Source organism: Equus quagga, chromosome 7 (genome assembly GCF_021613505.1).
Source record: "Equus quagga isolate Etosha38 chromosome 7, UCLA_HA_Equagga_1.0, whole genome shotgun sequence".
Classification (NCBI taxonomy): Eukaryota; Metazoa; Chordata; class Mammalia; order Perissodactyla; family Equidae; genus Equus; species Equus quagga.
The window spans coordinates 128158438-128175157 of NC_060273.1; the positions used below are offsets into that span (position 1 = coordinate 128158438).

Consider the following 16720-nt stretch of genomic DNA (forward strand, 5'->3'; position numbering starts at 1 on the left):
GTCGCACCCAGATCTCTCTTACTCCGTGCTTCCATAGTTTTAGCTACTAAACCAGAGGCTCTCGATAGATGTTTCATAACACTCAGCTGTGTGGCATTTTACATATAACTTGTTAAAGGTTAGAGAGCTGAAGTTTGTAAAACATTTACTTTTTAAAAATAAATTAGATTTGATTCAGGATTATCCTCAAATAACAATACTCTGCCCCATGCATTTGCTCGTGTGCATTGTTGAAAGGGAAAGAATGTGGTGGTGTAGCAGTGAGACCACAGAAAACGGAAGTACAACCCTGGCTATGCCCAAGGAGTCTGCCAAGGATGTGAATTCTATCTGTCATGTGTGTCTACACTGAAAAAAGATTGAGAACCTTTGAAGAAGTAAGGTCCAATAACAGGGAGTGTACACTGGGGTCAGATGACTGAGTTTGTATCCTGACTCTGCTCTTTACTGCTGTGTGACCTCATTTTACCCCTGTGTGCGGGTTGGTGTTCTCACTGGTGAAACAGAATTGCTAAAGAATGTCAGCTGGTACATGTTAGATAGAAACAATGCCTGGTAAGTGGTATGCACTCAATAAATGTCAGTAAAACTTTATACAGTTTCAAGTCTTGTAAACAATATTCCTGCTCTCAAAAATGGCAGCTGTTGTATGTCATGTGTTGGGCTTCGTTAAGTGAATAAATATTTTAAGCATATATTTCAAATTATTTTAAGCATACATTTAGTAATTTTTCTTGCTTTCTTGAAACTTAGATTATTGGTGGGTAATTTGGATGACCCATGTCTTTTTTTAAATAAATTAACCAGAGACGTGTAAGTTGCTGGCTTTTTATTCTGCTTGAGTAATATCCTTGTAACAAATTTAGGCGTTTACTTTTATAAAATATCAAAACTGGTATCTTGTTGTGGGAAAAGTTAGTTAACATTTCCAGGCTTTGCTAAGGTCCTCCAAGCTCTTAGAACCTGTGATTCTGGCTGTTAAGCTGCTGTCATTTGGGGTACTAGAATTTCTTGCATTTTGAGGCCTGCTCACGTAGCTCCTTTTCTTGGTCATCTTGCCTTGACTTCCTGCTCATCCAGTTCCTCAGAAGCTTCTCTTGACTTAGCACAGATAAACCCACAGTAAAGTCCTTCATTAGACAAAAGTGGGTGGACAGAACTACATATGGCCAGTGTTAAACTGTGACCCCTTCATCTGATATCAAATTATTTGCCACAATCATGTTTTTGGTTTTAAATCATCTTCATATGGAAATAGAAAATAAGCTCACCCTCCCCACCAAGTGACCCATTAATTGCAAAATATGGGGGCCAGTGTTCCTTTCCCCCGCCTCCCCACAAGTTCCTAGGTGAGTGCCTCTTTGTCTGAATGCTTCTAAGATAATGGCCCAAGATCCTTGCATGAAGGCCATCGCCTAAGGGGACCTGAACTAAAGTGAGTCTGAGAAGAGATGGGCGTGCCCCTCTACAGTGTCCATATTTCTCCTGCAAGGCTCCTATCAGTCAGGATCATCGTAGCTCAAGAGGGCTGATAAGGTGCCAACCAAAACTGCCTGTTTAGTTCCTTTCTCCCATTTTCCTAAAGTGAGCATCCTTACTAGCTAAGAGTCATAGGCTATTTTGCAGGTATGTATCTCTTGAAGCTGTGGGAAGAGACTAGCTATCAAGTCAGGCACATTTAATTTGGATGCCTAAACATGTATTTTTTTGAGGGAAAAAATCATAAAGATTATGTTGATTGTGTATTCTGAATAGCACAGAACGCTCCAACTTCGAGGGCCTGTAAAGTGCTTGGATGTATTTCATTATTTGAAAACAACACATGTCAGTAACAGGATATTTTATCTCTGTATTTGAAAGATACGGCATAGTCCACGCTGGTGGGGTAGGGAAATATCTCAGTGACTGGATCCTACATGGAGAGCCTCCTTTTGATCTGATAGAATTGGATCCCAATCGCTATGGCAAATGGACAACAACTGAGTACACTGAGGCCAAAGCAAGAGAGTCATATGGATTCAACAATATTGGTAAAGTGCAAATTTACTGCTGTCTACAAAGTGTGCACAGAATTGACTGGCAGCGCCTCTGACTTTAGCTGCTTTTTATTCTGTACGTGGTGGTGGGAGTGGTTAGGGATTCTGAAAAGCATTGTTCCTCTAAGGCACAACCGGGAATGTATATATTTAGTGTGTGGCGTGCATCAGTGATTTTAAGTTTTAAATCTACTTTTACTTTACCATTTGATGATCAATATAAATGACAGCTTTGGGTTTTTTTTTTTTACATAAATTTAATACATATATATGCTTCTGGATTTTAAGTACTATGTTTTCCATTGTCTGAATCCCTTCAAAGTATCTTCAGTTTGGTTAGATGCTCATTAGAGCACCGGTTTTGCTTTTCTAGTTGGTTATCCTAAAGAAGAACGGTTTGCCGGGAGGCCAACTCAGCGAGTCAGTGGCCTTTATAAAATTCTGCAGTCTAAGTGTTCCATGGGGTTCCATGCGGGCTGGGAGCAGCCACACTGGTTCTACAAACCCGGCCAGGACACTCAGTACAGGTAAGTGAATGACTTAAGCTGCCGGTGGCTCTGACTGCAGAATGAAGTTCCGGACCTGGAATGGAGGGACATGAGGGGAGTGCTGGTTCCCCTGCCGCCCCATCGCACCACCCCATTCCAAAGAGCATTGAGCCTTTTCCTACGAAAACTATTTTCTGGCAGGAGAGGCATTAGTCTATCCCACATGACATTGGCCCATATCTAGGAACCACATGGCCCTGATAGTCCTACAACCAGCCCAGGTGAAGCCTCTGTTTGGTATTTTCCGGGAGCTCAGAGGAACCTTCCCCACCCCTCCAAATCCACACATGGCTGCCATTGGCTCCAAAAGATTTGTCCTGGTTTAGGGTGCCTAGTTGAATCCCCAAATATGGAAATAGTAAAAAAAATATGGATTTTTTAATCAAGGAATAGCTCAAAGCAACTGCTTTGTAGTGTGTGTGCACTGAGTGATGCAAATTAAATGCACTGTTGATACATTAGGGGAAAAGATCATTTACTTAACGTTTTAGGTTCAGCTGAAACATAAAGCGTGTCAGTAAAACAACTCTGAATTGTCTAAATTTATTGCCATTGTTGTACTTGGATTACATGCCATTGTTGTACTTGGGATTAATAATGATTATATGTTTTCTCCTGAGAATCCATAAACCAAGAGAAAACAAATCAGAAATCTAGAAATTGAGTTACCTTCTTTTTGACCTGTCATTTTGCTTATTTAAACAGGTTGTTATGTCTACTTTAAGACCCTATCTAAATGGTGCAAAGTCTCGTAGAGGGCCAGTTGTTGATTGATGTATTTGGGCTCTGCAGGTAGCCAGTCTGGATTATCTGGGGGCAGCATATGGGTTTGGTTTTCCTAAATGACTCGGATAAATGCCAGACCTAGTCTTCACCTTGTGCTCTTTGGATCTGGCCTGTTTATCCTACTATTTTAATCATTAAACTACTGAAAACTCATTTCACTGACTTAGCATCCTGCTCTAAAGTTCAAATACCACATTAGCAGCCCGCTTGGTAAAGTAGAAAGGACCCTGCAAATGAGGCAGGAGACCTTTGTGCCAGGCCCGGCTCCATCGTTAACTAATGCAAAGGCCTTGTAAGTCACTTTGTGCCTTTTCTCTAAAAAATGAAGCTGTTAGACCAGTTCTTGCTTACCCAGGAATGGGCCACAGCATGAGCATCACCTGGGAGCCTGTGAGAAGGCAGGATACAGGGCCCCACCGGAGACCTGCTGCATCAGAGCCTGCATTTTAAGAAATGCAAGTGACTCATATTTGCGTTACTGTTTCAGGAGTACTGAACACGATAGCTCCACCTCCTTCTATTCTGATTTAATTAGGTTCCAAAAGACTGGTATTTTTTAAATGCTCCTTGGGTGATTCTAATTTGCAACCAAAGTTGAAACCCATATGACTGGTTGACTTCTAAGCTCTTCAGATCTGAGTGCCCATGCGTCCTATCTTATTTTCTAGTTAATTAATACTTCACTCACTATAAAGTGGGTCAAAGAGATAGATAAGTAACTTTAAAAAATCAGATTCCAACATATATGTATGATTTACAGAACAGAATTTTAGGTTGCGTTCCCCCCCCCCCGATAATGGGATTTTCTACATGAATAGGGCTTATGAAGATATCCTTATTCTATAATTTTCTGAAACTATTCAAATGACAGTTGTTTTATGACAAACATTGTGTTTCAGGCCAAGTTTTCGCCGCACAAACTGGTTTGAGCCTGTGGGCTCTGAGTATAAACAGGTTATGCAAAGGGTAGGGGTGATTGACCTGTCGCCATTTGGCAAGTTCAACATCAAAGGCCAGGACTCTATTAGACTGTTGGACCATCTCTTTGCAAATGTCATTCCAAAGGTAAATAATCTTACAGGGATAAAAGGTCCAGGATTCTGGCCTGCTTAATTCTCTATCCTCTCATTATTTTTAAAACACCAATGTGTTATTTTCGTCTACCTAAAGATTTCTGTATGAACACTAGAACTATTCATCTGACCAAGAGTATTCTGCTAATTTTCAAATTTAAATTTTTGGTGAATGACTTATCCTCCCATGACCTTACAACTTTGCTTAATTGTGTCAATAGGAACTGCAAAATTGGAGTGTAATTTTTATGACAAATAATTGTAATGACCATTTAATCTGAGAACTTCAGAATCAATCTTGGGTTTAGGTTTATAGATAGTTTATACAATTGATATAAATGATAAGATTCAGATGTTTTTCATTGTTGGCACCCATATTTTAATTTCCATGTTGTGTTAAAAGGATACAAAAGATTTTTACTCTATCCTGAGGTCATTTTAAATTCTTTTGTGTAGGTGGGTTTTACAAATATAAGTCACATGTTAACACCCAAAGGTCGGGTGTATGCTGAGTTGACTGTTTCCCATCAGTCTCCTGGGGAGTTTCTGTTAATAACTGGTTCTGGATCAGAACTTCATGATCTTAGGTAAGTGCACACCTAGTCAGAAAATTTTATATGGACTATGTTGACTCAATCTTGCACTGAGTTTTTCTTTTACCAGTAGTTGAAAGTACAACTTTAATTCTTAAACCTTATTGTTTCAAATAAACATCATGTCTTTTATAGGAAATTATTGGAAGTGAGGGGCCCTGTCCCCACTCCCCTCAACAAGGTAATCCATCCATAGGTTTTACTAACTCCCACTTATTAGGCATCATCGATATGTCAGAACCCTTTTTATACATTATCTCAATTTATTCTCTTAAAAGATATATCTGCGAGGTATATATTATTCCCATTTTCAGATAGGAAACTGGAGTTTGGGTTAAAGTAAGTTGCTCGAGCCAGTCTTCTGACTCTGATGCCGTCATCCGGTCCACTTCAGTGAGCTGCCTTCCTGGGCGTCTTCTCCGTTTTCCATGCTTTGTGCTCTCTGTCCCACAGCTAGATCTAAGCCATTGACCTACCGAGTCAATCCTTCACATGAGCCTTTAGTCTACCATCTCGTCTCCTGTAAAGTCTGTAGTCTTTGGTCTACTATTCCAAAAATATTTGAAATATTATTGTTTAATCAATGTCTTACTCTGATAAATTCTCACTCTGGTTGTAAAACAATGTAAATAATGTGCTCCAAATAATATGACTGCAAGTGTTGGGAGTGAGCTTAGCTTAGCCTTGTGAAAATCCAGAAGGTCATTTTATGTTAGACTTATGTACCTCCAGGGACTGCTCAATAAATTATAAACAAACCCTATAACTGGGTTCCAATGATTCATCAAGACTTAGAAATTGATACTTGTCATTAGAATTTTTATCTTTTCCTTATGATTGTCAAAGCAATTGTGTGACTGGTGGCAGGCACACTACTAACCTTTAGCCACACAAGTGTGCCTCCTATGTACAGGTATTAGAGAAAATTGGGGTTTAAATTAATTTTTGAACATTGAATCATTAGTTTAAATGCAATGGGTCTGTCACTATTTAAAAGAATTGTGTGGTAGAGCCCGTTTAAATAGAAGGATCCTTCTGTACTGTGAACAATTATCCCCAAATTTATAAGGGGGAGGTTAAAGAGGATCACTTAATGTCTCTGGGACTCAGTTTCCTCAACCTTAAAAATTAGGTGATTATATGAAATAGCACTCTGGGGACTTTCGGGTAATTCTAGACACAGAGAATGTCTTCAGAGAGATAATATGTTACCAACATGCATTATTCAAGAAAGATTTAACACAATGTTTATGACTCAAATGCAGATGGATTGAAGAAGTGGCAGTCAGAGGCGGATATGATGTTGAAATTAAGAACGTAACCGATGAGCTTGGAGTCCTTGGAGTTGCAGGGCCACAGGCAAGAAAGGTCCTTCAGAAACTGACCTCTGAAGATCTTAGTGATGATGTCTTCAAGTTTCTTCAAACCAAGTCTTTACAGGTTTCCAACATTCCTGTCACTGCTATTAGGATATCTTATACTGGTAAGAATTGGAAAACAACCTAGAGTAAGTCTCTAAAATTTAAAATAAGCGACTAGAAATGCAGGCATGTGCATACACCCACACACAGCTGCTTCTGTCAATGCAACTTTGGAGGGAGATTTCTCCTGCCCAACACTTAGGACAAGTCTGTCTATTCGCTCCTACTCTGAGAGAGTCATTCCATAGACTGTTGTTCCAGTCCCAGAGCTGCCTATCATTTGGAAGCGTGGATAAGAAAGTGGGAAGAGGATGCCTGTTGGAATAGTTGGAAGCGTTGACAGAATATTCAGGCCAGCTGACTTTGAATGGGAACATTCAAGATGGTCTCCCAGAGGTAGAGTCTCCCACAGAGACCATCTTGAATTTATCAGGCACCTCTTCAAGCATTACCACTGTCCATCTTTCCTTCTAGATTCTAAGTGCTTTAGAGAAGTCTTCATATAGCACCTAACCTTCTGCATAGGAGGTATTCAAAACAGAGATGCATGAATGCTCTTCAGTCCCCCGTTGGTGCTCTGGGCTTCTAACTCCGTCTAGATCTAGCTGTCCCTCCACAGAAGGAGTACTTGGTGCCCAGGCATTCATTCAATCACATGTTGCCCATGTTCTGGTGGTGTCCTGGAAAAACATCACCAGCAGCCCTCGACACTGGGGAACAAGGAGAACACACAGGATGAAGGCCACAGCTCTTCCCTGGGCCTCTGCTGTGCCTCTTCCCACCCTTCTTCCACCTTCCACCTTCTTCCACCTTGGCAAAATGGTGACCAGAATAAAACATAAGCAGAAGAAAAAATAAGAAGACTATTTGGGTTGGGTTACACTTTCTTTGGTTTTGGCCCACAGCTCTAATGGTGAATGATATGATCAAGTGGGGAAGAAGTGAGGAGTAGGGGGGCATTACAGACTATGGCTATCCCACAATGAAGATCATTTAAATAATTGTGAGTTGTCCATATTTTTAAGCCTTGTGATTTTGGGGCAAAGAGTTGCGGGTTGAGGTGTCTAAACCTTGAACCCCTTATCTTGGTAAACTATGGCATGCTAATTACTCATCTAACGTTATGAAGCTGAGGTTAGGGGTCAAGATTAACTTCTGCATTACAGTCTTTCTGTGTCATTAGAAGAGGTGTCTTCCTTACCAGCCCCTGTGTGGGAGACAGGATTGGGCACGAATGCGTCTGTGATATGGCGGGCTGCTTTGCAGTGGGTTTGGTTGCAACTTTTTTGTGAATTGGTCTTTTAAAACTCAACAATGTCTCTGTTGCATAAATGGAATCTCTCCCTTTATTTATGTGTTTTAGCTGATGCACATTAGACCTGGTCATCATTGCTCTTAATCTGGCATGGCACTTGTGGGTTTTTTTCAGGTGAGCTGGGTTGGGAGCTGTACCACAGACGAGAAGATTCCGCCGCACTTTATGATGTTATCATGAATGCGGGCCAGGAAGAGGGAATTGACAATTTTGGAACATATGCCCTGAATGCCTTAAGACTGGAGAAAGCTTTCAGAGCCTGGGGGTCAGAGGTTTGAAATGCTAGCATCTTCGTTAAAATTTTGTGTTTATTGTATCTGATTTTTATATAAGGGCTAGTTTTAAGTGTATTAACATTGGTTCTGGCTGTAAGAGAAATTGTGTATTATTAGATAACTTTACTTAATTAGGGGAAGAGGTTTTTCCCCTCAATTTCCCAGTTGAAAGTTCAGTGGAATTATGACATAATGTTTATTCTGCCTTAACTCCTCCTGCTTGGCAAGGAGCCCTGGACATCCGTCTCTGACTGTGTGGGGAGCTGTGACTGCTCCAAGGGAGCCTGCCTAGCACAGGATTGGAGGACCACCTTTCAGATTCTTCCTCCCACTCTGTCGTGCTGTCTATCCTCATTTCCTTCTTATAACGCACCTTTTGGCGAAATAACAATAAAAGGTGTCTTTCTGAGGGGCAGGGTGGATGGTGTGGGCTGTGTTGGTCCAGCCTACTCTCACCATTAATAATGAGAACTAAGGGTTTCTATTTGTATGATTGCACACCATTTTCATATGCCTGATTTCATGTACCCTCTCAACTCTCCCTGGAGAAGGTCTTGGTGATTCTTGCTCAAGGGGTTGGGAGTAGGGGCATCTAAATTATTCCTATTCTAGACACAGTTACATTAAGAAACAGTGAGCAACTTGGTCCAAATTACACAGAAGTGGCCAACTCTGTTCTCCTGTTTTATCTCCAAAGTGGCAGGGTATCTCAAGACCTCTTAATTTTTTCGGATTTGCTAGTTGTTTCTTGGAAGACTTTGAGGTTTTAGGCCTGGAGGTGAGATGAGGGGTAGTGGTAAAGGCGGACTTCGGAGTGGGGACTCCTGGATTTGAATTTATCTTCTACCACAAAGTAGCTACATGGCCTTAACCCTCCAGAGCCTCCGTTTACTTTCCTCTGAAATAGAGATAGTCTTTATCCTACAGAATTATCATAGATGTTAAATAAGGCGCCTCGCACATAGTAGAATGAAGTTAATTGGAGGGCAAAGTGTGTTTGAAAGCGCAGGCAGGGCCCCTTGGGGAGAAGCTTAAATGGGCTTTGAGCTGGATGGGCAGCCTCCTTGGGCAAGCCATCATTTTGCAGGGGAGGTGGTGCTCTGTTGAGGGATTCTCAGCCTCCAATGGGCACCTTAGACGAGGCTGCTGCAGGGAGAAAAACAGAGGACGGCTGTGTCCACATCCCACAGGAAGGCAGGGCAGGAGCAGCCTTTGGGAACGAGGCCCTCTCCACCCTCCTGCCTTTCGTTTTCTCGCACCTCCTCTCCGGGAGCCTCCTCTTCAGAGCTTTTCTCCATCTCTGGTCCCTCTGATTTCCCAGCAGTGCCAGCACGCCCTCTGGTGTTATTACAGCAATCAATCTTCTGTGCTTTGTTTTAATTTTTTTTTCATGGAGAAATTCTGAAACTTTGAGCAGATAAAAATAATATTGGAGTTACTCAAATTGATTAGGAAATATGAGACCAAATTTTATATCTTGTAAAACAAGTTCATGTTACTCATCTTGTTTATACAAGGGCTGTGATGTCTTTTTTTGAAAAGACTTTGGCTACTTTGTATGGGATTTAGACCAATTCTCTTGGAGCCAAAGAGACCAATAACAACAAAATAGACAAACAAACAAAAACCATTAACTTCAGGGCTAGTCCCAAATAGTGGCTTTAGCTCCGACTTGAAGTATATTGTAAACCTCAACTGTATTTGACAAGATTTTCAACCTCTATTTTTTCCTTTTCTCTCTTCTGAACTCTGTAGAAGCCATTTTCCTACCATCTGCTTTCTCCTCTACTTATCCTGATCCCTGGATAATTGTGAGATATGTAGATTACTTAATAACTTTTCAAAACCTAACTATGTAAAATTATTGCATAAAAACATATGAAAGTCTTGTTTCTGAAAGGAACTTCATGTTGTGGTATCCCTCGCATGTTTATTATAATAAAAGAGCCATGGAAACAACTGTGAATTTTAGTTTCTAATTTGCTATTCAAATAGCAGTATTTGCTGAAAGGCTACATTTGAATTTTAGATTTAAAAAATTACTTCAGAGACCAGTCTATAATTTTCCTTTTTCAGATTCTATATTCAAACTCAAAAAGTGTTCTCTTCTCTAAAAAAATAATATATGAAAGCGATGTTACTGAAATGATTTGCACTCGTCCAAGATTTAAAATATGTGTTTCCCTTTTAGATGAACTGTGATACAAATCCCTTGGAAGCTGGACTGGAATATTTTGTAAAGCTAAATAAGGTACGTTTACATTCCAAAGTATACTTGAAGTAAATCTGAAAATTATGCTGTTCCACGACACAACCATGCTTTAAAATGTAACTAAGTGTGATCGCAGGACAAATGAGTTGAACGTCAATAGTAAGCCTTGCTGAAGGGCTTCATATAAAGCTTTGTCAAAATTTGATATCAGTTCAGGCCATTGCAGTGTGCTTGTAGATATAAGATAGCAGAATCCAGCAGCTTTAAAGACTAAATCTAAATTCTAAGATAAAAATTAGTAGGGGTAAGATGTCAGCGGACATCCTTGTAAATCCTGGTGACTTGTGAAGTCACACATTAGCTCATGAAACATACTGCAGTAATTGACTCTCCCTGGGGGCTCACAGCAGGAGGCGGCCTTGCCTCAGCAGATCTTTCCATCTGCTTATTAAGCATCTTTGTGTGTTACTGCAACATCTGAGTATAACCAAATGACATATTTCAAATGTGTTCAGCATCAAATGGGTATTTACTGACAAGCCAATACAGGCCCATGAATCGTAACCGATACTAACATTCCAAAGGGAACCCCTCCATCAGTGGTTCTCAAAGTGTGGCTCTCAGCCAGCATCAGCATCACCTGGGAGCCAGTTAGGAATGCGAATTCCAGGTCCCCCCCTGAACCTACTAAACCAGAGTCTCTGGGGGTCGGGCCAAGAAATCTATGTTTTAACAAGCTGCAGGGGATTCTGATGCGCCTAAAGTTTGAGAAGCACCAACTGATGTAATTATTGTGGAAAAGCATATTATGAAGCCAATTTATTACAGCTAGCTCATCTATACAGTCCTACAAATATAAATGAGGTTACCCCATTGTTGTGGATTGAATGCTTGTGCCCCTCCCCAGACTCCTATGTTGAAGCCCGAACCCCTACTACCTCCTCTTTGGAGGTGGGCCCTTGGGAGGTGATCAGGTTTAGATGAGGTCATGAGGTGGGGCCCCATGTGCTCTCGTGAGAAGAAGAGAAACCAGAGCTCTCTCTCAGTCCACCATGTGAGGTCACGGTGAGAAGGCAGCCGTCTGCAAGCCAGGAAGAGAAGACTCATGGGGGAACCGAATTGGCTGGCATCTTGATCTTAGACTTCCCAGCCTCCAGAAGTGTGAGAAATAGATTCCTGCTGTTGAAGCCACCCAGCCTGTGGTGCTTCGTTGCAGCCCGAGCTGACTCAGACACCCACTGGGCGGTGTCATCGTTACCATGAGAGGCTTGATAGAGGTGCGGTTAGTGGCAGTACCGAAGGATAAGGACAGCGGCTGCTGCTCTTCAGGATTCTCGTTAGAATTCCAGAAATAAACTGGCCTGCCTTAGGGCTAAGAAGCTAAAGCAAAGGCTGTTTTCCCATCCTATGGAAGTATGTGAACACAGGCACATGAATCAGCCTAAGAAAAATTTTTAATGCCCCTGCATCAGTTCCCAAAATTCTAAGCTAAGATAGTAACATAAACATGTATATTTATAGTATTAGATTTTAGGAAAAAGAACCTCCTAAAGGGTTTTAAAGGGAATATCTTTCTGCACATTTTCCCCATGACTTTTATTTTTATGATGTGCCATCTGCCTCCAGACCAGAGACAGCAGGTGCTTGGAATTTGGGCAGACCCTAGCAGCAGACTGCTCCTTCTGATAGCAGAAGTCCTAGCTGAGCAGTTTAAAATAAGGATGAAAATGGCCAGACTCTTGAAAGCACTAAAGTTCTGTTGTTGGTCACCAGTAGGTAAATAGATGACTGACTCTTGCTTCAGTGTTTGGCTATTATTGTTTGGGGATAAGGCGTGATAAATGATCTCTTCATATTGACAATGGATTTTTAAAACTCCCTTTATGATTATAAGCAGGTGTGGATTGTGCATTTATTAGTTCCTTGCAATTATTTCAATAACCAAAGCTCAGCTCAGAAGTAAGTTGTTTATTAGATAATGACTTTGATTTACGGTATGTTTTTATGATTTCTGAATCATTGGTTCTCGTTCTGGTGTCACACGGTTAATTCTTCATGCTTTTATCGGGTGAACGTTGATGTAGCACAAGGACCTGGCCCTAACCGAGCCAGTCTTTTTCAATCACGTTGACTCGGTGGTTAGTGGGGATCAGCCTAACCCTAGGGTTGCTTGCTAATTTCCAAAACAGGTGAACAGGATGGATCAACTTTGTCCAGATCCTATTTGGTGGTTTCACAGCAACTTAACCTGGTTTTGTAGCAGTAACGTGGCAACTATATAACTGTAGCTATAATGTGAAACTGATTCCTGAAAAACTTACGTACATTACAAACTAAATTCTGTAACTTGATAGTTCAAGTTCTATGCATACGAACCAAAGTGTTACCCAAGCTGGCTCCATAGAACATTTTAAAGAATAATATAATGCAAGTCCATATTGCTTTGGAAAATTGATGGGATATGAAAAGCGAAGCAGCAGCTAATACAGAAGATTATTTCTATTCGATACAAATAAAAACAAAACAAAAAACCCCCCAAAATCCTGGCATTTTACAACTGTTTAAAATCCACTCTTTCTTTCCCTTCAAAGCAGATATGTAGAGTCCCTGCTTGGCCTGGGAGAGTTAACGCAGTGATGGTATAAGCCATAACATGAAGAAAATACAGAGATGCGGGCTGTGTCCCAGCTCGGAGGGCCCTGGAGTGCTCAGCACCGCCCCCTCATTTGAGGGCGAGAGGGGGAAGCACAAAGAGGTCAAGTGAGCTGGCTGCAGTGCTTTGGGTAGCCAGGTTGAACTCTGACCTCACTGTGCTTTCTCACTCACTGCTTTCCCAGCAAGGTCCTTTCCCATAATGGCTTTATCAGCCTTGAATAACTGCTCCGGAATTTCTTTTCTGGCAACATATAGCGTAGAATTTGCATGGACTATGTTTTATTAATTGATACCTCCCACAGTCATGTTTCTGTTACAACTAACTTTGTGTCCTATGGTAAGATCAGAATAGCTGCTTTGCCCATTTTGAGAAGGAAAACCCGTGGGTGAGGAGATGGGCCACCAGGCCCCATTAGGGTGAACTATTTTCTTGTCAAAACCGGTACAAAAGTAGGGAAAAGAAAAATGGAATATTGAAGAAATCCTAGGTGGCAAAGGAAGGTGGCGTGATGGCACTTGCTCTTCCTGATTTCTTAGGGCTGTGGGAGCCTCGTCCCTCCATGGTGCTGGCTCATGTGCAGTAGATACACCTGTGCATGCATTCATTTGTCCAGTCAACATTTGTTAAGTATCATTTGTTAAACATCTTGCTAGGCCACAGGACTAAGAGGTAAAGATATAACTTCTGATGGCTGTGAGATCTCAGAAAGCTTGAAATAAATGGTATTTCAGGAACTAAAGCTGTAGGAAACATTCTTAAGGTTAATTCTGAAGACGTTCTGCGTTAAGGAGAGTTGTCTAGAGGTACACAACAGTGCCATCTTGTGGAGAGTGAGCAGAGGGCCGGAAGAGAGAGGAAGCCTTGACCAGAACTGTGATGCAGGTAAAAATAGCTGAACATCGACTTCTAAATCTCCTGAACTAAAACGACTTTACCTGAAACAACTCATATCATTGTTATTAATGGCGTTATAATTTGTTCCAAGGAAAATTCCTTTTTGGGAAAAAAATTAGTGGCATTTTTTTTTTTACTTGGAAATGAAAGAATTGCATCAATTAAGAGTAAAGGAAAATCAGCTGCCTTGAGATGGAGTCGTGAGTATTCTTGGAATTTTCCTCTTGGAATTACTGAGTCCTTTTCCATTTATGGAGGACCCCAACCAAGATTCACAGAGAATCGAGTACTAAGTGTAAAATGTTTAAGCAGATCAGAAGAATTATTTTTTTTTATAAGATCTCTCTCCCGACCCTCCTCTTCCTTTCTCTCCATCTCTTTTCCTGTCTTGGGCTTGTAACCAGCAGAAACAGGATAAATGTGATCCATATTAGCCACAAGTTAGAAGACAATGTTCATTCTAGAAAATACAGTTTCTCCCTTGGAGAAAGGATTTTTTAAAGCATAACTATTCAGGAAGCAAAACAAAACCAAAAAAACGGAGTACTCACCACCAGGCCACTACATCCAAGAATACAAAAATGCTAGCATCATTAAAACATCGAAGTGGAAATAAATCATTGTGTATGGATGGCAAGATAGAAAGGAACTTCTGATATGTCACAGTGGCAAAAGTACCCAACTCCATTGGAGTAATAAGAATCGAGGAGGCAGAAGATTTTCACTGACTCTCCGTCTCAGCTGCACGTTGCAATAATCTGGAGTGTGAGTCTTTTAAATCATATGATGCTTCAAAAAATCCCAAGGCTCAGGCTGCATCTCAGGGCAATTTAAAAAGAATCTCTGGGATAGGGACTCAGGCATTAGTATTTTTTTTTTTAATTCCCCAGGTGACTCCAGAAAAGATTGCAAATGATTGCTTTAGACCAATGCTTTTCGACAACTTGGAGAACTTATATTACCCAAAGCCCTCCCTGGAATGGTTCTCAAAGTGTGTTCACAGACCAGCAGCATCAATGTTACTTCAGGATTTGTTAGAAATACAAGTTGTTGAGTACCGTCCCAGACCCCAAAAATCAGAAACTCTGGGGCCCAATAATCTGGGGGGTTTTTTTGAGGAAGATTAGCCTTGGGCTAACATTTAGCGCGAATCCTCCTCCTTTTTGCTGAGGAAGATTGGCTCTGAGCTAACACCCGTGCCCATCTTCCTCTTCTTATGTGTGGGACGCCTGCCACAGCGTGGCTTGGTAGGTGGTGCCTATGTCCACACCCAGGATCAGAATCAGCAGCCCGCCGAAGTGGAATGCGCGAACTTAACCGTTGCACCACTGGGCTGGCCCCCGAGACAGTCTGTTTTAACAAGCCCTCCAGGTGATTCTGAGGCACGCTCAAGTTTGAGAACACTGACCTAAGCAATTTGATCAACTGGGGAGCGGGGGCCTGGGATTCTTGATTTTATTACACAATGAAGATCGAGAACCACTGTCTTATTTCTAATCTCATGCCTGTTGTGGTCCTGTGAATAAACAGGAAAGCAGAAGAACAGGTGGGCTGGTCAGAGGATGGTGCTATGGCGTCTGTGGTGGATTGGAAGTGAATCAGTAGATGTGTGACCTCTTCCGGCTACGCTACTGATTATATTCTGCCCCAAATCTCTCTTTTTTTTTTTTTTTGAACTGGGCAGTAAGTGAATTAAAAAAAAAAAGTCATGAAATTCTAGCCGTGTGGCCTCGAGAAAGCTACTTAACTTCATTTTGCTCCTGAGATTGCTAATCTGTAAAATGAGGGCTCCCTTGCATGTCTACAATCCTATGAAATACCACCTAGCAGAGTGCTTGAAGACATTGGTACTATGTATAACTGGGTCATTTTAATTAAGCTATCCTTATTCTCTTACCTGTTTCTGTTGCTGAATGATAAAAAAAGAAAAGAAAAAGGAAAGTAAAACCTAGGCTGAGACATAGTTTATCATTCCTGAAACATCTGTCAGAGTATATTAAACTAACAGCCATTGAACCATTATCCTCAAATATATCCAATTTCTGTTAAGAAATAATACTCTAATTCCAGCCTAAAAGCTCAAGTGTGCTGTTTAGCTGACTGCTTTATAATTTGTAAGTCCGTGGAAACCCTGGCCCAGGCATGAAGTGAAGTAATTCTTTAGATTGCTTGTACTTTATTTTTATTTTAAGAGCTTACCTAAAAAGTGCAATAAATTGACATGTTTAAAGTGAACCACGTGATAAGTTTTAATGCACGCGTACACCCATGAAACCATCACAGGGGTTTCACGATGAAGATTGTGAGCATAACCCACACCCTCAGGAGTTTGTTCCTGCCCCTTTGCAATCCCTACCTGCCAACCTTCCCTGGACTCCCACCTGCCGCCAAGGAACTTTTGCTCACTAAAGACTATTTAATATTTTCTAGAGTTTTATATAAATGGAGTCATACTATACATTCTGGGGTTTTTGTCTGGATTCTTTCACTCAGCATAATTAGCTCGAGACTCATCTGCAGTGTTATGTGCACCAATAGTTCATTCCTTTTTATACTAAGTAGGATTCCATTGTATGTATTTACCACAATTTGTTTAAATACTCCTTGAGTTTTGGGTTGTTTCCAGCCTAGGGCTATTGCAAATAAAATGGCTGTGAACATTTGTGTACAAGTATCTGTATGGACACATGCCTTCTTTTCTCTTGGGTAAATACCTAGGAGTGGAATGGCTGGGTGAAATGGCACATATTTATTAACTTTTTAAGAAACTGTTTTACAAAGTGGTGTACCATTTTATGTTTCACATTCCCACCAGCAGTATATGAGGGTTCCACTTCCTCCACGTCCTCACCAAACACTTGTCATGGTCAGTCTTTTTAACTTTAGTTGTTCTAAGAGGTATGTAGTGATA

At 41.0% G+C, this 16720-nt stretch overlaps 1 protein-coding gene across 1 annotated transcript in view; it reads left to right on the forward strand.

The window, feature by feature from the left end:
* DMGDH (dimethylglycine dehydrogenase) overlaps nucleotides 1-16720 on the forward strand; it is a 62580-nt gene that overhangs the window by 23071 nt on the left and 22789 nt on the right. The window contains exons 8-14 of the mRNA XM_046668569.1: nucleotides 1861-2030; nucleotides 2410-2563; nucleotides 4270-4435; nucleotides 4900-5030; nucleotides 6302-6519; nucleotides 7887-8044; nucleotides 10239-10298. Coding sequence (XP_046524525.1) covers nucleotides 1861-2030; nucleotides 2410-2563; nucleotides 4270-4435; nucleotides 4900-5030; nucleotides 6302-6519; nucleotides 7887-8044; nucleotides 10239-10298 — 1057 coding nt within the window. The remainder of the gene's footprint in view (nucleotides 1-1860; nucleotides 2031-2409; nucleotides 2564-4269; nucleotides 4436-4899; nucleotides 5031-6301; nucleotides 6520-7886; nucleotides 8045-10238; nucleotides 10299-16720) is intronic.